This window comes from Netta rufina (assembly GCF_964035555.1).
Source record: "Netta rufina genome assembly, chromosome: 2".
Classification (NCBI taxonomy): domain Eukaryota; kingdom Metazoa; phylum Chordata; class Aves; order Anseriformes; family Anatidae; genus Netta; species Netta rufina.
Genome location: NC_140124.1, coordinates 594,873 through 620,363, shown reverse-complemented (window position 1 = coordinate 620,363; position 25,491 = coordinate 594,873). Strand labels below are relative to the sequence as shown.

The 25,491-nt window shown below is 71.8% G+C and overlaps 1 protein-coding gene across 1 annotated transcript in view; it reads left to right on the top strand.

The window, feature by feature from the left end:
- The window catches only part of LOC311207101 (SCO-spondin-like), a gene marked incomplete at both ends in the record, with an annotated part of 34,961 nt that extends 13,258 nt beyond the window's left edge, over positions 1–21,703 (top strand). The window contains 64 exon segments of the mRNA XM_084283000.1: positions 3–144; positions 284–410; positions 508–538; positions 617–875; positions 1,138–1,287; positions 2,575–2,739; positions 3,048–3,227; positions 3,372–3,494; positions 3,619–3,748; positions 3,862–3,987; positions 4,065–4,131; positions 4,133–4,179; positions 4,326–4,492; positions 4,658–4,822; positions 4,903–5,158; positions 5,257–5,303; positions 5,410–5,580; positions 6,144–6,275; positions 6,559–6,704; positions 6,782–6,876; positions 6,950–6,992; positions 7,701–7,866; positions 8,185–8,264; positions 8,351–8,520; positions 9,033–9,079; positions 9,164–9,364; positions 9,452–9,622; positions 9,742–9,924; positions 10,471–10,558; positions 10,687–10,910; positions 11,468–11,620; positions 12,215–12,381; positions 12,610–12,770; positions 12,883–13,103; positions 13,373–13,576; positions 13,696–13,847; positions 13,849–13,906; positions 14,070–14,237; positions 14,314–14,445; positions 14,748–14,944; positions 14,946–14,989; positions 15,080–15,232; positions 15,679–15,725; positions 15,848–16,036; positions 16,111–16,257; positions 16,404–16,534; positions 16,767–16,891; positions 16,979–17,025; positions 17,157–17,384; positions 17,456–17,617; positions 17,919–18,035; positions 18,124–18,262; positions 18,402–18,604; positions 18,700–18,864; positions 18,969–19,096; positions 19,183–19,328; positions 19,419–19,465; positions 19,557–19,721; positions 20,034–20,257; positions 20,368–20,463; positions 20,556–20,616; positions 20,746–20,876; positions 21,434–21,584; positions 21,681–21,703. Coding sequence (XP_084139126.1) covers positions 3–144; positions 284–410; positions 508–538; positions 617–875; positions 1,138–1,287; positions 2,575–2,739; positions 3,048–3,227; positions 3,372–3,494; positions 3,619–3,748; positions 3,862–3,987; positions 4,065–4,131; positions 4,133–4,179; positions 4,326–4,492; positions 4,658–4,822; positions 4,903–5,158; positions 5,257–5,303; positions 5,410–5,580; positions 6,144–6,275; positions 6,559–6,704; positions 6,782–6,876; positions 6,950–6,992; positions 7,701–7,866; positions 8,185–8,264; positions 8,351–8,520; positions 9,033–9,079; positions 9,164–9,364; positions 9,452–9,622; positions 9,742–9,924; positions 10,471–10,558; positions 10,687–10,910; positions 11,468–11,620; positions 12,215–12,381; positions 12,610–12,770; positions 12,883–13,103; positions 13,373–13,576; positions 13,696–13,847; positions 13,849–13,906; positions 14,070–14,237; positions 14,314–14,445; positions 14,748–14,944; positions 14,946–14,989; positions 15,080–15,232; positions 15,679–15,725; positions 15,848–16,036; positions 16,111–16,257; positions 16,404–16,534; positions 16,767–16,891; positions 16,979–17,025; positions 17,157–17,384; positions 17,456–17,617; positions 17,919–18,035; positions 18,124–18,262; positions 18,402–18,604; positions 18,700–18,864; positions 18,969–19,096; positions 19,183–19,328; positions 19,419–19,465; positions 19,557–19,721; positions 20,034–20,257; positions 20,368–20,463; positions 20,556–20,616; positions 20,746–20,876; positions 21,434–21,584; positions 21,681–21,703 — 8,781 coding nt within the window.
- Between the last annotated feature and the right edge of the window lie 3,788 nt (positions 21,704–25,491).

The window sequence follows — 25,491 nt, the reverse complement described above, 5'->3', positions numbered from 1 at the left end:
AGCTCTTCCAGGGCAACTGGGACGCCGTCACGCCGGCGGTGCAGCCGCTGGGGCGCATGGTGCAGGCGCAGCACGTGCGCATCCTCCCGCGCCGCTTCCACAACCGCATCGTCCTCCGCGCCGAGCTGCTGGGCTGCCCGCCAGGTACCGCGGCCAGTGGGGGGGGGGTCCGTGGGGGTTCCCCCCGCTGCCAGGACCCCCCTGCTCACCTCTCCCCCTCCCCAAAGTGCACCCTGCAACGCTCGGGGCGACGCTGACCCCACCACCCTGTGGCGTGGGCGAGTTGTGGTGCGGGGGACGGCTGCGTGGGGGGCGTCCCGGAGGTGCGACGGCGTCGCCGACTGCGCCGGGGGTGCCGACGAGGCCGGCTGCGAGCCCCCCAGCACCGCGGTGCCCACCCGTCCTGCCAGGTACCCACCCTGCTGGGGTCCCCTCGGAGCCTGCGCCCCCACCGGAGCCGGGGTTTGGGGTGCGGGACCCTTCACTGCCCGGCTCTGTTCCTTGCAGCCCCCCGGCCCCCGCCAGCGCTGGCATCCTGGTGAGCCCCGGGGATGGGGGGGGGACAAGATGGGGCACGGGGGGTGGCAGCGGGTGACACTCACCTCCCCGTGCACAGGGGACATCGGGGACAGGAGCCAGGCTGCTCCCTGCCGAGCCCCCCATGGAGCCCCCCAGTGCAACCAGCACCAGACCCCCCCACCCCACTGTGCTGGGACCAGTAACGAGCGGGCCACCGGCTGTCCCCGCCACCGCGGTGTCCCCCGGGGGGCCATCCCCTGCCAGCCCCCCGGTACCGGGTATGGCCGCCGTGACCGTCACCCCCCCTGCCACGGGACTGCCTGCTCTGCCCGCGCCCCCCACCCCGACAGCGGCAGGTAAGGGGGCACTGCTCAGTGCCAGACCCAGGGGGGGGCACACAAAACCTCCCCCTCCCCTGGCACCGCGGGGGGACACGGGTGTCCCTGGGGCAATGTGGGGACAGATCCCCGGCTTGCTGCTGGGGGGGCTGTGGGGCTGGGGGATGCCATGGGGGCAGGGGTCCCATGGCATCCCCGGGGCAGGGGGCAGGGGGCAGGCGACCCCCGGCTGAGCTCTGCCCCCCGCCCACCCCACAGGGACCCCCCCCGCCTCCAACAGCCCCCCGGCCCCCCTGGTTTGGCCCCCCGGGCCCCCCCCCCACCTGCTCCCCCAAGCAGTTCTCCTGCAGCACCGGCGAGTGCCTGGCCCTGGCCAAGCGCTGCGACCTGCACCGGGACTGCGCCGACGGCACCGACGAGAGCGGCTGCGGTGCGGGGGGACGGGGGGTGGGGGGGGTGGGGTGGGATGGGATGGGATGGGGATGGGATGGGGATGGGGATGGGGATGGGATGGGATGGGATGGGGATGGGATGGGATGGGATGGGGATGGGATGGGGATGGGGATGGGATGGGGATGGGATGGGGATGGGATGGGGATGGGGATGGGATGGGATGGGGATGGGATGGGGATGGGGATGGGATGGGATGGGATGGGGATGGGGATGGGGATGGGGATGGGGATGGGGATGGGATGGGGATGGGATGGGGATGGGATGGGATGGGGATGGGATGGGGATGGGATGGGATGGGATGGGGATGGGATGGGGATGGGGATGGGATGGGATGGGATGGGATGGGGATGGGGATGGGATGGGGATGGGATGGGATGGGATGGGATGGGGATGGGTTGGGATGGGATGGGATGGGATGGGGATGGGTTGGGATGGGGATGGGGATGGGGATGGGGATGGGGATGGGGATGGGGATGGGGATGGGATGGGGATGGGATGGGAATGGGATGGGGATGGGGATGGGGATGGGGATGGGATGGGGATGGGGATGGGGATGGGGATGGGGATGGGGATGGGGATGGGATGGGATGGGGATGGGGATGGGGATGGGGATGGGGATGGGGATGGGGATGGGGATGGGGATGGGATGGGGATGGGATGGGAATGGGATGGGGATGGGATGGGGATGGGATGGGGATGGGATGGGATGGGGATGGGATGGGATGGGATGGGATGGGGATGGGATGGGATGGGGATGGGGATGGGATGGGGATGGGATGGGGATGGGATGGGATGGGGATGGGATGGGGATGGGATGGGATGGGGATGGGATGGGGATGGGATGGGATGGGATGGGGATGGGATGGGGATGGGATGGGGATGGGGATGGGATGGGGATGGGATGGAATGGGATGGGGTGGGTACAGGGATTGGGCGGGGATGGGGTTGGGATGGGGATGGGGACAAGGAAGGGGATAGGGACGGGGACAGGGACATTGATGGGGCTGGGGACTGGGATGTGGGCAGGAATGGGGACGGGGTCTCCCTTCATCCCAGAGCATCCTGTGCCCGGCCAGCTCCAGCCCTCTGCCCCTTTGGGGACCCCAGGACACCCCAAGTCTGGTGACACCGGGGCTGGTGACACTGGTCTTGGGACACCAAGCAGGGCTGAGCATCGGCTCTGTCCCCATGAGACCCCTGTGGGGACAAGCCCCAGGCGTGGGGAGGGTCCGGGGCAGCCCTGACCCCGCTCTGTCCCCACCAGTTGACTGCATCCTGTCCCCGTGGGGGGGCTGGAGCGAGTGCAGCCGCTCCTGCGGGCTGGGGGTCACCGCCCGGCAGCGGGTCCTGCTGCGGGGCGCCCTGCCGGGGGGCTCCTGCCCGCGCCCCCACCTCGACGCCCGCTCCTGCTTCCTGCGCGCCTGCCCAGGTACCGGCCCCCACCGGACCCACGCTGCTGGGGGGGCTCTGTCCTGGGGGCATCGTGGCGGGGGGCACCGTGGTGGGGCACCTTGCGCCCCGTAGGGACGGGACACGGTGGCACGGGAGGGTGGCTGGCGCATCCCACACCCCAGCCCCCCAGGCATGGCCATCGTGCTGGAGCAGGGGACACGGGGGGGACATGGGGAGGGGGTTGTGTCACATCCCAAGCCTGAATGGGGCTGGGGACACCGCGGGGTGATGGGGGTGGGTGGGCAGGGGGTGCCCGCAGTGCCCCCGTCCCGCTGCCCCCCCCAGTGCCCGGTGGCTGGGCTGCGTGGGGCGCCTGGTCCCCCTGCGACGCCGAGTGCCAGGGAGGGGTGCGGAGCCGCAGCCGGAGGTGCACCGACCCCCCGCCCAAAAACGGGGGCCAGCCCTGCCCCGGGGAGGCCCTGCAGAGCCAGCCCTGCAACCTGCAGCCCTGCGGGGACACCACAGGTAGGGGACAGGGGGGACAGCAGGAGGGGGACACGGAGTTGGGGGGGGTGATGGGGACGCTGTGCCGGGGCGTGGGGATGTGTGCTGCGGGCAGGGGGGGCACCGGGCAGCACCCCACCCTCACAGCATCCCCTGTGCCCCCAGACTGCGGCCCCGGGATGGTGCTGGTGCGGGCAGAGGACTGCGCACGGGGCTTGGTGCCCCCCTGTCCCCAAGCCTGCGGGGACCTGAGTGCCACCACGAGCTGCCAGAGCCCCTGCCAAGAGGGTGAGTGGGGGGCCGGGGTGGCACAGGGGTGGCACGGGGTGGCACGGGGTGGCACAGGGTGGCACGGGGTGGGCACAGGGTGCCGGTGAGGGCACAACGGGGCTGAGCCGGTGCCTCCGGGCAGGCTGCCGGTGCCCGCCGGGGCTGTTCCTGCAGGAGGGCGCCTGCGTCAACGCCAGCCAGTGCCACTGTCACCTGGGCCAGCAGCGCTGGCTGCCCGGCCACGTCTTCCTGCGGGACAACTGCAGCCAGTGGTGAGCGGCAGCGCCGTGTCCCCTGCCTGCCTGTGCCCGGGGACGCCCCGCACGCTGCCCCGTGGCTGCTTCTTGTCTCTGTCCCCATGGCCAAGCCCGGCTTCTGTCCCCAGCGTGTGCCAGGACGGGGCAGTGACATGCGAGGAGCTGTCCTGTCCCATCCCCTGCGGCTGGTCCGCCTGGTCGCCGTGGACCCCCTGTGACCGCAGCTGCGGCGTGGGGACGCAGGAGAGGTTCAGGTGTGGGGCTGGGGAGGGGTTCCCGGCCCCACGGCGCTTGGTGAGGACGGGGACCAAGGGGACCTCCATCCCTGCAGGTCCCCTTCCAACCCTGCCTCAGCCCACGGCGGAGCCCCCTGCGACGGGGACGCCCGGGAGGTGCGCGGAGTGCCACACGCCCTGCGCCCCCGGTACGTGCACCCCCCAGTCCCAGTGACATGGGGGCTGCTGCGGGGACCCCCAGCACCCCGGGGACAGGAGGGCAGCCGTCCCCTCTGCTCACACTGCCCCCGGTGGGGGTGACGTGGGGGTGCCCGCGGGGGCTGCTCCGGTGCCACGTCTGTCCCTGCAGAGCTCAGCAGTGGCTGGAGCGCCTGGACCCCCTGGGCCCCCTGCTCCCGGAGCTGCTTCCACCACGTGGACCACCGCGGGAGGCGGCGGCGATTTCGGCACTGCGAGGGGCCAGCAGGAACCTGCCCGGGGGTGGGGGCGCAGGAGGAGCCCTGCGACACGGCCCCCTGCCCGGGTGAGTGCCCCGGACAGCTTGGGGCACGCTGAGGATGCGGGGGGCTGCTGGTGCCACCAGGGCCATGGGTCTGGGGGAGGTTGGACCCACCGGGGAGCCCCTGCTGCAGGAGGGGGTCCCGGGATGTTTGGGGGGGGGGGGGGTCACGAGCCCTTCTCCCCGCAGTGGCAGGCGTCTGGATGCCCTGGTCCTCCTGGTCCGAGTGCTCGGCTCCCTGCGACGCCGGCGTGCAGACGCGCAGCCGGGCCTGTGCCCCCCCGGCTTTTGGGGGGGCCGAATGCGAGGGCCCCCTCCTCCAGACCCGCGACTGCAACGCCCAGCCCTGCGGAGGTGCGTGCACGGCGGGATGCGGGGCTGTGGCTCCACGGGGGGGGGCCGATACCGAGCCCTGCCGCCCGCTGTCCCCGCAGCGCAGTGCCCCGGCACCACGCGGTACCGCACGGCCGAGGAGTGCCGGAGCCAGGGGGGGCCCTGCCCGCGGCTGTGCCGGGACCTGGAGCCCGGCGTGGTGTGTGCCACGCGCTGCCAGCCCGGCTGCCACTGCCCCGCCGGGCTCCTGCTGCAGGACGACGGGAGCTGCGTGCCACCCGGACGCTGCCCCTGCCACCACCGCGGCCACCTCTACCCGCCCGGTGCCACCGCCGCCCTCGACGCCTGCAACAACTGGTGGGGGTCACACCGGGGATGGGGTCTGGGAGGGGTCCTGGGGGGGCCCAGCCCTGCTTTTCGCCCCCCCCTCTTTGCTCACATCCCCTCTCGTGCAGCACCTGCGTGGCCGGGGAGATGGTGTGCGGCACGGAGCCCTGCCCAGGTACCGACCCAGAGGGGGTCACGGAGATGAGGGGGGGTCCCAGTGCCTCCTGGTGCTGAGGGCTGAGGGTGGGGGGGTGCAACGAGTCCCCAAACCCCCCCCCTAGTGCCCTGTGGCTGGAGCAGCTGGACGGCCTGGAGCTCCTGCAGCCGCAGCTGCGATGTGGGGACGCGGCGGCGCTACCGGGTCCCTGGGGTGCCCCCCCAGGCCGAGGGGGGCCCCCCCTGCCAGGGACCCAGCATGGAGGTGGAATTCTGCAGCCTGCAGCCCTGCCGGGGTGAGCAGCCCCTGGCACCCAGGACCCTGGGGTGGGGGTCCCCAGGGGGGGTGCCATGGGGAGGGGGTCCCCTTTGGGGTGTCCCCAGGGGGTGTCCCTGGGGAGGGTGCCATGGGGTGGGTGTCCCCAGGGGGGTGTCCCCAGGGAGGTGCCATGGGGAGGGGATCCCCTTTGGGGTGTCCCCTTTGGGGTGTCCCCAGGGGGGTGTCCCTGGGGAGGGTGTCCCAGGGATGTGTGCCCCCCCCGGGTGGGTGTTTTGGGGTGGGTGTCCCTTGTGTGTGGGTGGCTTTGGTGTGGGTGTCCCTAGGGTGTCCCTGGGGTGGGTGCCCCCAGAGGGAAGCCCCCAGGGTTGGTGCTCCTGAGTGGGTGTCCCTTGGGGTGGGTGTCCCTGGGGTGGCTTCTCTGGGGTGGGTGCCCCTAGAGAGGACACCCCCCAGGACACTTTTCCATGGGATGGGTGCCCTAGGTGGGTGTCTCCTGGGGGGTGTCCCTGTTGGGGGGTGCTCCCCGGGGGGAGGGAGTACAGGACCGGGCAGCACCCCAAACCTCCCCCACATACACAGGGGCCGTGGCGCTGTGGGGGCCGTGGTCGGGGTGCTCGGTGCCCTGCGGGGGCGGCTACAGGAACCGCACGCGGGGGGGGTCCCCGCTGCGCGGCCTCGAGTTCAGCACCTGCAACCCCGCGCCCTGCCCTGGTGAGCCCCGTCTGTCTGTCCGTCTGTCCATCCGTCTGTCCATCCATCTGTCTGTCCGTCTGTCTGTCCATCTGTCCATCCATCCACCCCAGCACCCCACCCTCTGGTCACTCGTCACCCCACCCCGTGCTGCGCCGCACCCCGGCGCACCCCACAGGCGTGCTGGGGGCGCAGAGCCGTGTCCCCCCCTCCCCATGCCACCACCCCCCAACACCGTGACACCCCCCTACAGTGCTGGGGGGGTGCTCAGGGGGTGTCTGTGTCCCCCCCCCCCCACTTCCAGGCGAGGAGCCCGGTGTCTGCCCCCCCGGCAAGCAGTGGCAGCCGTGCGCCCACGTCCCGGCCTCGTGCGCGGAGCTGAGCGCGGCCCCCACGGCCAGTGGGCGCTGCCACCCCGGCTGCTCCTGCCCCCCGGGGGCCCTGCTGCTGGTGAGAGGGGACGGGGAGGTGGGGACGGGGGTGGTGGGGACCCCCCCAAAGCCATATCCCGGTGCCACATCCTACAGAATGACGAGTGCGTGGCGGAGGAGGAATGTCCCTGTGCCACGGACGGCGCGCTCTACCTGCCCGGGGACACCGTGCCCCGGGGCTGCCAGAACTGGTCAGTGCCCACCCGGGGGGGGGGACACCCGGCTGCTGCTGCCCCCCAAAAAACCTTCACCCTCCGTCCCCAGCTCCTGCATCGCCGGCCGGGTCACCAACTGCTCCCGGGTGGCTTGTGGTGACGGTAAGACCCCCGCCAGCCTCTGCTGTGCCCCCCGCGCGTGGGGTGGCTGCGGGGACAGCCCCGACCCTGCCCTGGTGGCCCTGTGGGGACCTGACCCTGCTGTCCCCTGAGGATGGTGGCACTTGGAGGGGTGTGCCCCAAAATGGAGGGGTGTGCACAAAACAATGGGATGTGCCCAAAATGGGGGGATGTGCTCAAAAAGGGAGGATCTGCCCCAAAATGGAGGGGAGGGGGGAATATGTCCAAAAAGGGAGGGATGTGCCCAAAATTTGGGGGAGATGTATCCCAAACTGGGGGAGAGGGGGGAATCTACCCCAGAAGGGAGGGAGGTGCCCCAAAAAAGAGGGATGTGCCCAAAATGGGGGGATGTGCCCAAAAGGGAAGGTCTGCCCCAAAATGGAGGGGAGGGGGGAATCTGTCCCCAAAAGGGAGGGATGTGCCCCAAACTGTGGGAGGGGGAAGAGGGAATCTGTTCCAAAAGGGAGGGATGTTCCCCAAAAGGTAGGGATGTATCCGAAATGGGGGGATGTGCCCCTAAAGGAAGTGATGTGCCCCAAACTGGGGGGAGGAGGGAATTTGCCCCAAAAAGGAAGAATGTGCCCCAAAATGGGGACACCTGCCCCGAGGCGAGCTCCGGGCTGCACCAGCGCCCCCAAATCTCCTGGGGCCCACGCTGATGCCCCCTACCCGGGGCAGAGGGTGAGCCCCAGCCCCCCTGGACCCCCTGGACCCCCTGGAGCGAGTGCTCGGCCTCCTGCGGGCCGGGCCAGCAGCGCCGCTACCGCTTCTGCGCCCCGCGCCCCGGGGCACCCTGCTCCGAGCCGCAGTCCCAGGAGCACCCCTGCCTCCTGCAGCCCTGTGCCTGTGAGTAGCCCCCCCTGGGGGGCTGGGGTCCTTGGGGGGACGTTCCAGGTGCTGAGCAGCCCCCCCGTGCCGCAGGGCCGGGTGGCTGGAGCCCCTGGAGCCCCTGGAGCGGCTGCAGCCGGAGCTGCGGGGCCGGCGTGCGCAGCCGGAGCCGTGCCTGCTCCAACCCCACACCCCAGGGCCAGGGGGACTTCTGCGAGGGCCCCCCCGTGCAGCTGGAGCCCTGCGGCACCCAGGAGTGCCCCGGTGAGCTGGGGGGCCGGGGGGGGACGTGGGGGACACAGGGGGTCCCGTGCTGATGTCCCCATCCTGCTGCAGCTCCCGACTGCGCCGCGGTGCCGGGCTCGGTGTTCAGCCCCTGCGGCCCCCCCTGTCCCCGCTCCTGCGATGACATCTCGGTGAGCCCTGACCCCCCCCCGCCAACATCCCCCGAGCCCCCCAACCCCGCCGGGGTCCCCAGCTCCCTGACCTCTGCGGGTCCCAGCACTGCGCCTGGCGCTGCCAGCCCGGCTGCTACTGCACCGGGGGCGCGCTGCTGGACGCGGCGGGCACGGAGTGCGTGGCCCCCGAGAACTGCTCCTGCCTCGACCTCCGCACCGGGCAGCGGCACCCGCCCGGCCACAGTGAGCCCCGAGGGGACGGCTGCAACAACTGGTCAGCAGGGATGGGATGGGATGGGGTGGCAGGGGCACCCGAGGAGCCTGACTGCCTCATCCCCATCCCATCCCATCCCCATCCCCATCCCATCCCATCCCATCCCATCCCCATCCCATCCCCATCCCATCCCATCCCATCCCATCCCATCCCCATTTCGTCCCATCCCCATCCCATCCCATCCCATCCCCATCCCCATCCCCATCCCCATCCCCATCCCATCCCCATCCCATCCCCATCCCCATCCCCATCCCATCCCCATCCCATCCCCATCCCATCCCATCCCATCCCATCCCATCCCATCCCATCCCATCCCATCCCATCCCATCCCATCCCATCCCCATCCCATCCCCATCCCATCCCCATCCCCATCCCATCCCATCCCATCCCATCCCATCCCATCCCATCCCATCCCCATCCCATCCCATCCCCATCCCCATCCCCATCCCCATCCCCATCCCATCCCATCCCATCCCATCCCATCCCATCCCCATCACTGCTCTACCCCACAGCACCTGCACCCAGGGGAAGCTGCTCTGCACCGGCGTGCCCTGCCCTGGTGGGTGCCCAAAAGGGGGCAAGGGATGGGGACGGGGCTGTCCCCACGTGAGGGACACCACAAACACCCCCCATAACCCCACAGTGCCCGGCGGCTGGTGCGAGTGGTCCCCGTGGACGCCGTGCTCGAGGACGTGCGGTGAGGAGAGCTCCACGCGGCACCGCGCCTGCTCCTGCCCCGCACCACAGCAGGGGGGCCCGGGCTGCCCCGGGGGGCAGGAGGGGCTCGGGGCCGCCGGGACCCAGCTGCAGCGCAAGGAGTGCCCCAACGCCCCCCCCTGCCTCGGTGGGTATCGGGGTGGGGGGCGCAGGGGGCATGGTGTGGGGTGACCCCACGGCTCAGTGCCCGTCTCGCTCTCTCTCCTGCTCTCAGAGGATGGGGTCTGGGGCTCCTGGGGGCCGTGGTCACCGTGTGGGGGCTGCGGGGGGCTGGCTGTGCGCACCCGCTCCTGCTCCGGACCCCCGGCACGCTCCGGTGGCCGGCCCTGTGCCGGCGAGGCGCGACAGAGCCGGCCCTGCCCGCGGGGTGCCACCGGCTGCCAAGGTGAGCCCACACGGCACCGGGGCGCATGGACCCCTCCCCAAAACCCCCTCCAACCCCCCGCACAGTGGGGCCATGCGTGCCCCATCCCCGGCCCCCTGGGACGTGCCCGCTGCCCGCAGGGTGCGGCGGGGACCTGGTGGCCCTGTCCTGCGGCAAGCCTTGTCCCCGCTCCTGCTCGGACCTGCGGGAGGACACGGCCTGCCTGGACGGACCCCGCTGCCAGCCCGCCTGCGCCTGCCCCCCCGGCCGCCTGCTGCAGGACGGTGCCTGCGTCCCCCCGGAGCGCTGCCGCTGCCCACGGGGTGCGGGGACGGGGTGGAAAAGGGGGGAGGGCGCTGGGTGCCCCTGGGTGGTGGGGATGGGCGCGGGGTGCACGGGGTGGCAGGGAGGGGGTACAGGGTGAGATAGGGTGTGGGGGTGGGTGTAGGGTGCTGGGGGGTTCTTGGGATGGGGTACAGGGTGTTAACAGAGTGATGGGGATGGGTGCAGGGTGCCTGGGGTGGAAGGGATGGGGTACAGGGCATAATAGGGTGGTGGGGATGGGGCGCAGGGTGCCTGGGGTAGTGGGGATAGGGGACAGGGTGTAATAGGGTGATAGGGATGGGGTGCAGGGTGCTGTGGGGTGGCAGGGATGGGGTACAGGGCATAATAGGGTGATGGGGATGGGGTTCAGGGCGTAATAGGGTGATGGGGATGGGCTAGAGGGTGCAATGGGGTGACAGGGATGGGGTGTAGGGTATTAATGGGGTGGCAGGGGCGCAGGAACAGGGATGTGCCAAGGACACAGGGACGGCACAGGAGGTGCTGGGCAGGGTGGGGCTGGGGGCAAAGGCTGCGCCCCCCCGCAGGGACCCCCGAGGAGGGGAGCTGGGACGGGGCCGACCCCGAGCAGGAGCTGCAGCCGGGTGAGACCTTGCGGAGACCCTGCCAGAACTGGTGAGTGCCCCCGACCCCACACCCAGCCCCAACAGGGAACCCCACGGGGCCATCCCTTTGCATTGGGGTGGCACAGGAGGAGCCCCCCGACCAGCCCTGACCCCTGTCCCCGTCCCCCTATCCCCCAGCACGTGTGAGGCCGGGGCGCTGCGGTGCCGCGCCGACCCCGAGTGCCGCGTGGACGGGGGCTGGAGCCCGTGGGGGCCCTGGTCCCGTTGCTCCCCCGGCTGCAGTGCCGGCACCCAGGCATCCTCCCGGCACTGCAGCAACCCCGCACCGCAGCACGGGGGCCGGGGATGCCCTGGGCACAGCCAGCGCCAGCGGCCCTGCCCTGCCACCGAGGGATGCCCAGGTGGGGACAGCGGCACGGCCGGGGGGCACGGGGCACGTGGGGTGGGTGATCGGGGGGCATAGGGTGAACGGGGCCATGGGGTGGGTGAATGGGGGGCTTGGGGTGCATGGGGTGGGTGCACGGGGTGCATGGGGTGCACAGGATGGCATAGGGTGTGCGGGGTGGCATGGGGACGGGATGCCTGTAGGATGGTGTGTGGCACCATGTGCTGCCCTGCTGGGGGTGCCGTGCCGTGCCATGCAGTGTGGTGCTGTGCAGCGCTGTGCCATGCAGTGTGGTGCTGTGCCGTGCCGTGCCGTGCCGTGCAGTTTGGTGCAGTGCCGTGCCGTGCCGTGCCACGAGCTGCTGGTCTTTGCCCCATGGAGCTGCGTGGCACAGCGTGGTGCTGTGCAGTGCCACATGGTGCAGTGCAGTGTGGTGTTGGTGATCCAGCTGGGGCAGCGCAGGTCCTGCCCAGGGCTCTTTCCCCACGGGGTGTGGGTGCTGGTGCCACCGTGGGTGCTGCTCACATCCCTCGGGGTCCCCCCGTGCCCCACGTTGCTTCCCCTGTGCTGCAGAAGAGGAGCCGTGGGGCGAGTGGTCCCCGTGGGGGCCCTGCAGCGTCTCCTGCGGTGGGGGCGAGCAGCTCCGCCGGCGGGACTGCCCCCCACCAGGGGGGTGCCCGGGGCTGGCCCTACAGAGCAAGACCTGCAACACCCACGTGTGTCGGGGTGAGTGCCCTGCCCTGCCCGGGGGTCCTCGGGGTGGCACGGAGGGGATGGAGCTGTGTGGGGTGGGGGGTGGAGCTGTGTGGGGTGTGTAGGGTGGCGCAGGGTCCTTGGGGTGGCTTTAATGGGAAGGGCTGGCACAGGGTGGATGGAAGGGCACGGGGTGGCACTTGGGGTCTTTTGGGTGGCACGGGGTGGATGGGGTGGCAAGGGGTCTATGGAGGGGCATGGGGTGGCACATGGGGTCCTTGGGGTGGCATTAATTGGAAGGGGTGGCAAGGGGTGAATGGAGGGGCATGGGGTGGCACACGGGGTTCTTGGGGTGGCAGGGGGTGGATAGAGGGGCATGGGGTGGCACAGGGTGTCATGGGGTCCACGGGGTGGCATTAATAGGAAGAGGTGACACAATGTGGATGGAGGGACACTGGGTGGCACATGGGGTCCTTGGGGTGGCACGGGGTGGATGGAGAGGCACGGGGTGGCACCCCCAAACCACGTCCCTGCGCACGAGCCGGGGCTGCGGCTGCTGGTGGAGTGGGGAGGGCGCAGGGGCTCCAGGACCCCCACGGCACAGTCCTCACCCCCGTCCCCACGCAGAGGCGGGCTGCCCGGGGGGGCGGCTGTACCGCGAGTGCCAGCAGGGCGAGGGCTGCCCCTACAGCTGCGCCCACCTCGCCGGCCACATCGCCTGCTTCCCTGGGGGGTGCCAGGAGGGCTGCCACTGCCCCGCCGGCACCCTGCTGCACCACGGGCACTGCCTGCAGGTCAGTGCCCACCCCCCCTCCCCACACCCGGGGGTCCCGTGCCCCTTCCCCTCCCCTAAAAGCCCCTGGCTGCGTCCCCTGTGCTGCCTGCGCACCCATGGGTGCCTCGTGGTGTGGGCTCGCCCTGCTCCTGGGGTGCTCCTGGAGTGGGTGCGCAGGGCTCTGGGTGCCCCCCGGTGCCATGGGGGCTCCCTGGGGCTGCGGGCACGATGCCGATGCCCCGTGCAGGAGTGTCCCTGCGTGCTGACGGCCGAGGTCCTGCGGGAGCTCCAGAACAGCTCCGCGGACCCCCAGGAGACCCCCACCCTCCTGGGCACCCAGGGGCCGCCCCTGACGCTGGACCAGGAGGTGCCCCCCGGCAGCACCCTGCACTCCTCCTGCACCACCTGGTGAGCGCCGGGGGACCCCTCCCCACGCACCCTGCTCCCCTCCCCGTCCCCATCCCCATCCCAGCCCCTTCCCCTGCCCCTTCCCAGTCTCACCCAGCCCCTTCTCGCCCAGCACCTGCCTCCACGGCCGGCTGAACTGCTCGCAGCCCCTGTGCCCGCGGGACGGGGGCTTCGCGCCCTGGGGTCCCTGGAGCAGCTGCTCACGGAGCTGCGGGGGCCTGGGGGTGAGGACGCGGCAGAGGGGCTGCACCAGCCCCCCCCCTGCCCGGGGGGGCCGCGACTGCGCCGGGCCCCGCTCCGACAGCAAGTACTGCCAGAGCCCCGAGTGCCCCGGTGGGTCACAGCCCCCTCCCCTCGCCCTGCCGGGGGTCCGGCTGCCCCACGGGGACCGGACCCATGTGGGCACGGGGCTGGGGGTGCGGGGGTGTCACCGCCTGCTCTGCTCCCTGCAGCCGTGGCCGTCCCCACGAAGGAGCCCAGCCCCGGTGTCCCAGGTGAGGGCTGTGCCATGGGGGGGTCTCGCTGCCCTGGGTGTTATGGGGGCCCCTTCCTGGAGCTGGGCTCTGGGACCGGGGGAGCCTCGTGCTCCTGGCAAGCCCCAGCCCTGCTCCCAACCCCCCCGCCCTGCGCAGGTGCTGAGGAAGAGGAGGGCTTCGGCCCCTGGTCCCCCTGGAGCCCCTGCTCCAAAACCTGCACCCGCCCCGAGCGCCCGGCCACCAAGAGCCGCGAGCGCCTCTGCAGCGGGGCCGCCAACTGCAGCGGGGAGAGCTTCCAGGAGCAGCCCTGCAACCTGCCCCACTGCTCAGGTGGGGCCGGGGCCCTGCCCCACTGCCCGGGGGCCGGGCACCGTCCCCTGCGCCCCTACCCAGCACCCAGCGGCGCAGCCACGGGTGGTGCCATGCGCCTTGTCCCCATGTCCCCGCAGACGTCCCCCCGTGCCAGGGCGAGGACTGTGCCGGCCTGAACTGCTCGTGGACGCCGTGGGGTCCGTGGGCCGAGTGCTCCCGCAGCTGCGGCGTGGGGGTGCAGCAGCGCCTGCGTGCCTACAGCCCCCCCGGCACGGGGGGCCGATGGTGCCCCGGGCATCCTCAGCGCCTACGTGCAGCGACGCTTCTGCAACCTCCAGGCTTGTAAAGGTGGGAGGGGGTCCCCAGCACCCCAGGGAGGGTCCCCAGCACCCCAGGGAGGGGGTCCCCAGCACCCCAGGGAGGGTCCCCAGCACCCCGGGGGCTTTTCCTGGCCCTGGCTGGGCACCTGGATGTGACGCCCACCCCCTCGTGTCCCCCCCCCCCGTGGCAGTGGACGGCGCCTGGTCGGCCTGGAGCCCCTGGTCCCGCTGTGACAGGACGTGCGGGGGGGGCCGCGCCGTGCGCTCCCGCTCCTGCACCCGTCCCCCCCCCAAGAACGGGGGGCAGCGCTGCCCGGGAGAGCGGCACCACCTGCGGCTCTGCAACCCCCAGCCCTGCGGTAGGGAGCCGGGGGGACGGGGACGGGGATGGGGAAGGGGTCCCTGGTGCTGTGCTGATTTGTGCCCCCCTCCCAGGGGCCGGCTGCCCCCCCGGCATGGCCCTGGTGCCTTGTGCCAACCGCTGCCCGCGGCGCTGCGAGGACCTGCAGGAGGGCATCGCCTGCGGGGACGAGGAGCGCTGCGAGCCCGGCTGCCGCTGCCCCAACGGTGAGTGCTGGACTTGGGGGGGTGCCAGGGGGCAGAGCCTGAGCCCCCCAAGGTCTGTGGGGTGCCTGCGAGACGTGGGTGGCAGCGGGGCTCTGTCCTGCGTGGTGCCGGCAGGCAGCGCCGGGTGCGCACCGCGAATGCGCCCACGGAGGGGTCTGGGCACGTCCAGCTGAGGGCTGAGCTGTGCACGGTGCACACGCAGCTCACGCTCACACACACGCGTGTGCACACACACACACACACACGCACAGAGCACTGCCCGGCCCGGCGTGGCCCCCCGCACTGATGCCACCCACCCGCAGGCACGCTGGAGCAGGACGGGGGCTGCGTGCCCCCCGCGCACTGCGAGTGCACCGACGCCCAGGGCCACGGCTGGGTGCCGGGCAGCACCCACCACGACGGCTGCAACAACTGCACGTGCCGGGGGGGCCGCCTGCGCTGCACCCACCGCCCCTGCCCGCCGCCCCCCTGCTCCTGGAGCCGCTGGTCCCGCTGGGCCCCCCTGCAGCGTCACCTGCGGGGACGGCCAGCAGACGCGCTTCAGGTGGGGACGCGGCCCCTGGGACCCCGCAAGGCGGTGTCGGGGGGCTGCCCCCCACGCGTTTTCCCCCCCCCCTGCTTTGTCCCCCGGCAGGACCCCCACGTCAGGCTCGTGGGATGAGGAGTGCCAAGGGGAGCACGCGGAGAGCCGGGGCTGCGCCCAGGGGCCCTGCCCGCCCCTGTGCCCCCAGGAGGGCTGGGAGAGGCGGCTGGGGGACACGTGGAGGCAGGGAGAGTGCCAGCAGTGGTCAGTGTCCTCGTGGGCAGGGGGCCGGGAGGGGCTGGGGCTGCTCCTGTATGAGCTGTCCCATGGGCACCCCCTGCCCCGTGGGCACCCCCCTGCCCCCATTAGCATCCCCTACCCCATGGGCACCCCCTGTCCCATGGCACCCCCTTCCCCATGGGCACCCCCTGTCCTGTGGGCACCCCCTGGCACCCCCTGTCCCGTGGGCACCCCCTGTCCCATGGCACCCCCTTCCCCATGGGCATCCCCCATCCTGTTGGCACCCCCTGCCCCATGGGCATCCCCTGCCCCCATGGATACCCCATACTCCATGGGCACCCTGTACCCCATGGCACCCCCTGTCTTGTGGGCACCCTCTGCTCTATGGGCACCCCCTACCCCATGGGCACCCCGTACCCCATGGGCACCCTCTTCCCCCATGGCACCCTCTTCCCTGTCCCCTCCCGCAGCACCTGCACCCCGGAGGGCACGGTCTGCAGGGACACCCCCTGTGCCGGTGAGTGCTGCGCACCCCTGGGCGCAAATCCCCAGCCCCCTGCCAGCCTCCTGGGGCCAGGCGGGGGGCGGAGGGGACGGGGGGGACACGGTGCCCCGTGACGTGCCACCTCGCCATCCCAGGGCCCGAGCAGTGCACGTGGGGCGCGTGGAGCCCCTGTTCCCACACCTGCGGCACCGGCCTGGCCACCCGGGAGGGTTCCTGCCCCTGCCCAGCCCCCGGGACCCCCGGTGCCCCCTGCAACGACAGCGCCGGGGCTGGTGCCAGCCTGCGCCGGGAGCTGGAGGCTTGCTACCTGCAGCCCTGCCCAGGTAAGGGGGGTGGGCAGGGGCAGGGGGCGGTGGGCTCGTCCCCAGCCCTCACCCTCGTCCCCTCTCTGCCCCAGACGAGTGTTCCTGGAGCCCCTGGAGCCCCTGGAGCCCCTGCTCCTGCAGCTCCCCGCTGCGGCACCGGCACCGGCACCGGCACGGCCCCGGCACCTGCGTGGGGCTGGACGGGGAGCTCCGCGACTGCGACACCTCGGGGTGCTCGGGTGAGGAGGGGGCTGCCGGGGACCCTCCTGTGCTGGCACTGCCCGGTGCCCTCACCCTCCCCAAACCTTCCTGCCCCTGCCTCCTGCCCTGCCCCTGCCCGTCCTGGTGCCTCCGGGGGTGTCCGAAGCGTCCCCTCTCCCCGCAGACTCCAGCTGTGAGCCCCCCTTCGAGTTCCAGCCCTGCGCCCCCCCCTGTGCCCGGCTCTGCTCCTCCCTGCAGCGCCCGCAGCTCTGCCCGGCCCTGCCCCGCTGCCTGCCCGGCTGCTTCTGCCCCCAGGCAAGGGCAGGAAGGGGTGGATGGGGTGGGTTTTGTGGGGTGGGGGCCACCCGGGTGGGCTCTGTGGGGTCAGGGAGGGCTTGGGAAGAGCCTGGTGCCCGCAGGGTGCCCTGGGTGCAAATGGATGGCTGGGGGGACACTGGGGACTTTGCGGGGACTTTATGGGGATGCTGCATGGGGATGCTGAGGGCACACCCCATGTGCCCCCCTCCACATCCCCCTGTCCGGGCAGGGGTTGCTGGAGCAGCGCGGAGCCTGCGTGCCCCCCGAGCAGTGCGACTGCCTGCACACCAACGGCTCCGGCGGCCCCGTGGCCCTGCCTGCGGGGAGCACCGTCCTGCTGGGCTGCAAGAAGTGGTGAGAGGGGGCTGCTGGGGGGGCCGGGGGTCGCCCCCACACATGGGGGGCCGTGGGTGCCGGGGGCTCACCGCCGTTTCCTCGCAGCGTGTGCCAGGACGGGGCCCTGCGGTGCAGCAGCGAGGGCTGCCAGGGTGAGTGTGCCCCCCGATACTGGGACGGGACCCCCGGATCCTCCTGCCCCATGGGCTGTGCCCGTGGTCCCATAACCCCTGCGGGGCACCCAGGGGGCTCCCACCCCCCCAGCAGCTCCGTGTCCCCGCAGGGCTGCTCCCGCTGAGCCCCTGGTCGGAGTGGGGACCCTGCAGCCCCTGCCTGCCCCTGCCCCATCCCGAGGAGGCTCCGGGGGACGTGGTGCCCCAGGTTTCGCGGCAGCACCGCTACCGAGCCTGCCTGGACCCCGAAACCGGCCTGCCCTGGGCTGGCGATGCGGCTGCTTGCACGGCGGAGCTGCGCCAGGAGCGGCTCTGCCCCGACCCCCACGTGTGCCGAGGTACCGGGGGTGCTGCGGGGTGAGGGGCTGAGGGGTCCCCGCTGCAGGTGGGTGACGCCCTCGTCCCGCAGAGCTCTGCCTCTGGAGCCCCTGGGGGCCCTGGGGACCCTGCCAGCAGCCCTGCAGCGGGGGACACCGCCTGCGCCACCGACACCGCCAGAACCCGGCGGGCAGCGGGCACTGCCCGGGGGCATGGTCACAGAGCGAGAGCTGCAACACTGCTGTCTGCCCTGGTAATGTCCCCATCCCATCCCATCCCATCCCCATCCCATCCCCATCCCCATCCCATCCCCATCCCATCCCCATCCCCATCCCATCCCCATCCCATCCCCATCCCATCCCCATCCCCATCCCATCCCATCCCATCCCCATCCCATCCCCATCCCCATCCCCATCCCATCCCATCCCATCCCATCCCCATCCCCATCCCCATCCCCATCCCATCCCATCCCATCCCATCCCATCCCACCCCCAGACCCCCACCCATCCGGGGGCTGCCCCCAGCCCCCCCCAGCACCCTGCTGCTGCCCCCAGGGGAGGTGTGCGAGGACCGGGGCAAGGCGCCCGCCGCCCCCTGTGCCAACGGCTGCCCCCGCGCCTGCGCCGACCTCTGGCCCCACGTGGAGTGCGTGCAGGGGGGCTGCAAGCCAGGTACGGCCCCCCCACCCACGCCTCCCTGCACCTTTCCCGCTGGGTGCATGCAGCGCCCATGGGTGCACGGCTCCTCCTGTCCCTGCAGGGTGCCGGTGCCCCCCGGGGCAGCTGCTGCAGGACGGGGCGTGCGTGCCCATCACCCAATGTCGCTGCGGGCTGCCCGGGGCCAACAGCAGCCAGGAGCTCTGGCCAGGGGAGGTGGCCGAGGTGGAGTGCCACAACTGGTGGGTGCCGGGGGACAGGGGACAGCAGGGGGGGCATGGGCAGGACCGTGCTGTGCCCGTCACACAGCCCCGGGGGGCACCGACCGCCCTGTGCTTGGGCTCGGGGCCCCCTCCTCACGCAGCCCCTCTCCGGTTTCAGCACCTGTGTGAACGGGACCTTGGCGTGCCCGGTGCTGCCATGCCCGTCCTACGGGCCCTGGGCTTCCTGGAGCCCCTGCTCCAGCAGCTGCGGGGGCGGCCGCACCTCCCGGCACCGCTCCTGCCTGCCGAGCCCCGGGGGGGTGCCCTGCACGGACACCGGTACCCGGGAGACCGCCGAGTGCAGCCCCCAGCCCTGCCCCGGTGAGCGCCCGCCGGCACCCCCAGCATCGCCACCGGCACCGGGCAGGGCCTGGCAGGGTGTTGGGGTGGCGCTGACCCCCTTCTGCCCCCCGCAGCCGGCTGCCAGCTGAGCCCCTGGTCCCCCTGGAGCCCCTGCAGTGCCAGCTGCGGAGGGGGCAGCTCGGAGAGGCGCCGGGAGCTGCAGGGAGGCGAGGAGGAGCCGTGCCCGCTCCCGGTGCTGCGGCAGCTCCGCGTCTGCAACGCCCACAACTGCACCCCGGGTAGGGCAGCCCCAGCGTGGGCACCCCACGGAGGGTCCCAGGGGTCTGGGGGCGGTGGGATTTGCCCGTCCCCGCTGACTCCAGCCCCCACCCGTGCCCCGCAGGGTGCCCCCACAGCCTGGTGTACGGGGACTGCGCCAACGCCTGCCCCCGCTCCTGCGCCCACCTCCGCCCGGGGACGCAGTGCCTGCAGCAGCCCTGCCAGCCCGGCTGCTCCTGCCCTCACGGACAGGTGGGGTCCTGCCGCAGCCCCCGGGGGCACGGGGGACGTGGGTTTGGGTCGGGGCAGCGGCCTCAGGGTTCCCCCCTCACCCGCAGGTGCTGCAGGACGGCGCCTGCGTGCCCCCCGAGCGGTGCCGCTGCGTGCTGGCCCCCGCCGTGCCCTGGGCACTCAACCTCTCCAAGGAGGAGCAGGAGCAGGAGCACGCACCAGGCAGCCTCCTGCGGCACCGCTGCAACAGCTGGTGGGTGCCCCCCACCCCACGGAACCCCCCCAGACCCACGTTGGGGGGTGCCGGGGTCTGGGTGGGCTCTGAGCCGCGCTCTGTCCCCAGCGTCTGTGTCCGCGGCGCCTTCAACTGCTCCCAGGAGGACTGCAGTGGTGAGACAACACCCTCCGTCCCTGTCCCCGTGCCCGTGCCGTGGTCCCCGTGCCACAGCCGGGCCCTGCTTGTGTCCCCCCCTCCCTGCAGTGGACTGCCTGTGGTCCCCGTGGTCGCCCTGGTCCCCCTGCTCGGTGACGTGCGGGGCGGGCGAGCGGCTCTCCCGCAGGCACCCCCTCCGGCAGCGCCTCTACGAGGGGGCAGAGTGCCTGGGGCCCCCCCTGCGCCGGGCTCCCTGCAGCCTCCCCGACTGCGGTGAGTGCCCCCAAATGTCCCAGGGAGGTGGCTGGGGACGGTGGGGGACGAGGCACCACGGTGGGTCCGGCTATGGGGACGTCGCTCCACGAGGTCTCAGCCAGCCCTGGGGACACCGGGGGGGCAGCGAGGGAAGGGGCAGAGCTGTCACCCGTGGGATGCCAGCCCCAGAGGGGGCTTCAGAAGCACTGGCAGTGCCCAAGCACCCCGCTGGGTTTGTCCTCCACCGGCTGAGCCACCTTGCTTGCCACATGCCCGAGGGCACGGCCGGTGCGTGGCCGGTGCCGGTGACGTGTCCTGCACCACCCCCAGCCTGCCCGGAGGGTGAGCGCTGGCAGGACCCCGGGGTGCAGGGCCCCGGGGTGCCCCCCGGCTGCGATCAGAGCTGCACGGACATCCCCGGTGAGGCCCCCCCTGGCTGCAGCACGGCCCCAGCCCCCGGCTGCGCCTGCGAGCCCGGCCGCTACCGCAACAGCAGCGGCCGCTGCGTGCCCGCCGCGCTCTGCGAGTGCCTGCACCGGGGGCAAATCCACGAGGTGAGCAGGGCCACGGCCACTTGCGGGTACCTGGGGGAGCCTGGGGGAGCCTGGGGGAGCCTGGGGACCCCCCCCCACCTTGCACTGCTCACCCTCTTCCTCCCCCCCAGCCCGGCAGCGAGTGGCAGGAGGAGTGCGCGAGGTGCCGCTGCGTGGAGGGCAGGGCTGCCTGCACGGACGGCTGCCCCCCGCTCTCCTGCCCCGAGGTACAGCCCCAGCCCACCCAGCAGCCCCCCAGCAGCCCCCCCAGATGCCCCCCCCGGGGCTCTGGGAGAGGCTGATGCCGCTGTCTCTGCAGGGCGAGGTGAAGGTGAAGGAGCCAGAACGCTGCTGCCCCGTCTGCAGGATGGAGTGGCCGGGTAAGGGTCCTCCCAGAGACCCCCCCCCTCAAGGCTCTGCCCCAAATCTTGGGACCCCCCCACCCACATGGGGCTGGCCAGGCGGCCACGGGGGTGCTCCAGCTCTGCCTCCCCCCCCTCTCCTTGCAGAGGAGCCATCCTCCATGTGCCGGCTCTTCACCGAGCTGCGCAACATCACCAAGGGGCCCTGCTCCCTGCCCGGGGTGCAGGTCAGCTTCTGCAGCGGGCGCTGCCGCTCCCGCACCGCCGTCACCCCCGAGGTGAGACCCCCCCCTCCATCCCCTACCCTCACCCCCCCTCGTGGTGCTGGGGGTCTCATGGTGCTGGGGGTCTCAGGGTACTGGGGGTCTCGGGGTGCCAGGGGTCCTGGGATGCCAGGGGACTCATGGTGCCGGGGGTCTCAGGGTGCCAGGGGTCTCATGGTGCTGGGGGTCTCGTGGCAGTGGGGGTCTTGGGGTACCGGGGGTCTCAGGGTGCTGGCGGTCTTGGTGTGACGGGGGTCTCGTGGTGCTGGGGGTCTCGTGGTGCTGGGGGTCTCGGGGTGCTGGGGGTCTCAGGGTGCCGGGGGTCTCGTGATGACAGGGGTCTCGGGGTGCTGGGGTTCTTGTGGCACTGGGGGTCTCATGGTGCTGGGGGTCTCAGGGTGCTGGGGGTCTCATGGTGCTGGGGGTCTTGTGGCACCAGGGGTCTCGCGGCACCGGGGGTCTCTTGGTGCTGGGGGTCTCTTGGTGCTGGGGGGGTCTCGTGGTGCCGGGGGGGTCTCGTGGTGCCGGGGGGGTCTCGTGGTGCGCAGCGCGGTGACGGTGCGGCCGTGCAGGAGCCGTACCTGCAGACGCTGTGCGAGTGCTGCAGCTACCGCCTGGACCCCGCCAGCCCCGTCCGCATCCTCAGCCTGCCCTGCGCCGGCGGCACGGCGGAGCCCGTGGTGCTGCCCGTCATCCACAGCTGCGAGTGCAGCAGCTGCCAGGGTGAGCAGGGGCCGGGGGGGCTGGCGTGGGGGTCCTGAGCAGCCCCGGGACCCCCTCGCTCCGTCCCCGGCCTCTCCTCACCGCCCTGTCCCGCAGGGGGGGATTTCTCCAAGCGCTGATGTCCCCTCCTGGACGCTCCCCTCCTGTGTGTGGTGGTGGAGGAGGACCCCACGGCTCCCCGGTTCCCTGCACCCCCAGCCCAGCAATAAAAGCACAACACCCGGCTCGCCTCTGCCTTGGTGGGAGTGGGAAATGGGGGGGTGGGAGGGAGCGGGGCGCTGCACGGGGGGGTAAATGGGGATGGGGGTGGCTGCAAGGAGAGGGGCTGGGGTGCTTGGAGAGCTCCAGAGGGTCCTGGGCACCTCCGAGATCCCCGGGCCCCCCGGGTGCCCCCAGAGACAATGCCAGGCTCCGAGACCCGGGGGGCTCCGGGCTGCCCCACACAGCTCCCCCAGTGAAGCCCCTGTCCCATGGCGAGCCTGGCACCTGCTGCCCTCACCCCAAAAGCCACCACGGGATATGGGGTGGCAGCGGGGACAGCCACCGGCCCGTGGTGCTGGCACCCTGTGCTGGTGGGGGCACAGCCCCCAGAGCACCACAGCCCACAGCAAAGCGGGTACACGACCACCACCCTCCGTCTGGGGGTGTTTGGGGGGGGTTAATATAGCAAACCCCCGAGCACAAATGGGATTTTCAGCATTTATGATCCTGGGGGACACGCCAGCCCGGGGCCCCGCCAGCACCGCGCTCGCTGCCCTTCCGTGTGCACTTTTAGAAGTTTTAGAAGAAAACACCACACACTGCGAGGTGTTTGCATCCTGATAAAGCAGCCTCGCTTCTTCCACGCCCCTTCAGATAAGGGATTTCCAAGAACTCATTTGTGGAAAATTGCAGCTTTGTGTCCGGGACAGAGATTTGTGGGGACGCACAGTTCAGAGGGCGGGGAGGCGACAGGCTGGGCTTTGCCCCGAAAAATCCCTCAGCTTCCCCCCGTGCTGGGTGGGGGGGGGAGAAAGAGGCATCTTCCCTCCTTTCCTACAAAACATTCCTGATGGATTTTGATATATATTTTTAAATTTTATTTGTGTTTTCCTGCCGCAAGCAGCCGGCTGCCAGCCAGCAGCTCCCTCTAGCAGCGTGCCGCCACCGCGGTGCGACTCGAGCACGGCAGGGACAAGGAGCTGCCACAATGCTCACCGCCGGGGGGGCTCAGCCCAGGGGCACAGGGGGGGGGCTCCGGCTGCCCACAGCACCGGGCTTTGCTGCTGCACCTCAGCCCAGTCTGGTTTTTTTGGGGGGGATGTCGGGGAGGCAGGGGGACACGGCGCAGAGGCGAGCACTGCCCTGCTTGCTTCAGGAGCACGGCGAGGTGGCTGCGGGTGCTCCTTGGGGTGGCAAAAGCAGCTCCCGGAGCCGTGCTCCCCCCTCACGTGTGGTGGAGCTGCAGGCACCGGCCCTGGGTGAACGCCTTCCCGCAGTCACCACACGCCCTGGGCCCCCTGGCAGCCTGCGGGGCCGCGGGGGGCAGTTTTTGGGGAGCGCCGCAGCCCTGCGCCCACCCCGGCTGCGGCCCCTGCTCGGCGTGGGTGCGCTGGTGAGCCAACATGATGCCCTCGTCCCGAAAACGCTTCTCGCAGCCGGCGCACTGGAAGGGTTTGGGCTCCGGAAACACAGCCGGGGGGCCCGGCCGCCCGTCCTGTGGCACCCGCGGGCCCCGGTGGGTGCGCTGGTGGCTCTTGAGGTGCTGCTTCTGGCTGCAGCTCTTGCCGCACTCGCCGCACTTGTAGGGCTTCTCGCCGGTGTGCACCCTCTCGTGGACGGCGAGGGTCTTCTTGTCCTTGAAGTGCTTGGCGCAGCGGGCGCAGGCGAAGGGGCGCTCGCCGGTGTGGATGCGCTGGTGGCTGACCAGGTGGTGCTTCTGGCTGAAGCGCTGCCCGCAGTCGGCGCAGCCGAAGGGCTTCTCGCCCGTGTGCACGCGGCGGTGGCTCTGCAGGTGGTGCTTCTGGCCGAAGCTCTTCCCGCAGTCGGCGCAGCCGAAGGGCTTCTCGCTGCCGTGCACCTTCTGGTGCGACACCAGGATCTGCTTCAGCCGAAAGCTGCTGCCGCACTGCGGGCAGGAGAAGGGCCGCGCCGCCGTGTGCGTCTGCCGGTGCTTCCGCAGGTCCCGGCTCTTGCCAAAACTCTTCCCGCATTCGCCGCAGGCGTGGGGGCGTTTGGGGCCCGGGGGGCCACGGTGAGGCCGGGCTGGCGGCGGTGGAGGCAGGGCTGGGAGGCAGAGCCCGCGGCTGGGGGGCTCCCCTTGGCCCTCGTGGGTTTTCTGGTGCCGCTTGAGGTCCCCCTTGGAGGGAAAGCCCTTCCCGCAGCGCGGGCACTTGAAGGGCCGCTCGCCCGTGTGGCTCCTCTCGTGGATGGTCAGCGCCGTGTTGCTCTTGAAGCTCTTGTCACACTCCGGGCACGTGGGCGGCTTCCTCTGCAGCGGGGGGGCCGGGAGGGGCTGGGGGCAGGGGCATCCCGCCGGGACCCCCCCTCTCCTGCCCGCCTGGCACCGCCGGGGTGTCCATGGGTTGGAGGCGCCGGGTGCCCGTGGCTGCTCCGCGCCTTCCTCCACCTCCTGCCTGGCCCCAGCGTCACCGTCTGCGGGGAGGGCAGCGCGGGTGTCACCCCCGGGGTGGCACAGGGGAGCCCCCACCCCCGGGGGAACAGCGTGCGCCCCCTGCCCCGAGCCCCCGTCCCGCCGGGCTGACGGGGAGCAGCCCCCCGCAGACAAACCTTACGGGGCGTGCGGGGGCCAGGGGACGGGGCCGTCCCCACGCCTGCCCCCCAGCTCCCCCCCCGCCGGTACCCGCCTGGCCAGGGGGCCGGGTGCCTCCTCCCCGCCGCGGGCTCCTGGTGCCGTCCTGCACTCCGCATCTCCTCCTGCTCCATCTCGCAGATGATCTCGGGCTTGGCGCCGGGGCAGCCTGTGTGGGGCAGACAGAGGGGACCCCTGGCGCGATGCCCCCACCCTGCTGCCAGTCCCACAGCCCCCCCGTGTCCCCCCTCATCTCCTCCTGCTCTGCCCCAGCTGCGTGGCCCTGTGGTGATGCCAGGCAGCCCCTGCCAGCCTGCCCCCGTCCCCTCGCTGCCAGCTCTCCTTGCCTTGCCCTCGGCACCGCCTCTGCGCCCCCGTTTTTCACCTGCTCCTGGCCAGCTTTTCCACCAGGACTGCTGTCCTCAGATTACTGCACTATAAACCTTGAAGTATAACCACTAAATCAGCGTCCAGGCGTGGAAGGGGGGCAGTGTCCAGGACCCCAGCTCCATCAGAGGAGAACCACGGCTCGGCCCCGGCCCCGCGGCTCCGTCGCGCTCCTCACCCAGCGAGGCGAGCGCCTCAAAGTTCTCCAGCATCACCTCGCGGTACAGCTGCCGCTGCCAGCCCGCCAGCTCTGCCCACTCCTCGGGGGAGAAGTAGATGGCCACGTCCTCGAACGTCACCGGCATCTGCAGCGACAGGCCAGGAGCTCGGCACGCTGCGCCACGCCAAACCAAAACCCACGACCCCTGCCGCTGCTGCCCTGCGGCCCACGGCCGCAGCACCGTGGAGCAGGGGGCGAAGCAAAGCAGCTCCCTGCCATGATCCTGCCCCAGCCCTGCTTTGCAGGAGCCCTGGGGGCTGTGGGGGCTCGGGTACCACAGCCAGGAGGTGCAGCGGGGTCGCTGAGCACCCCAGTCCCCAGCAGCCCTGCAAAACGCCACCCGTGCTGCCTCGCCGCCTTCCCCACCGCTGTGCTTGGAGGAAAATTTGGCCCCAGGCACGGCGGGTGGGTGCTGAGTGCTCAGAGCAGGGGAAACTCTCACCGGGCCCAGCTCAGCGCCAGGCACCAACATCCCCAGCACGGGACCAGGTCCCAGAGCGCTTCTCACC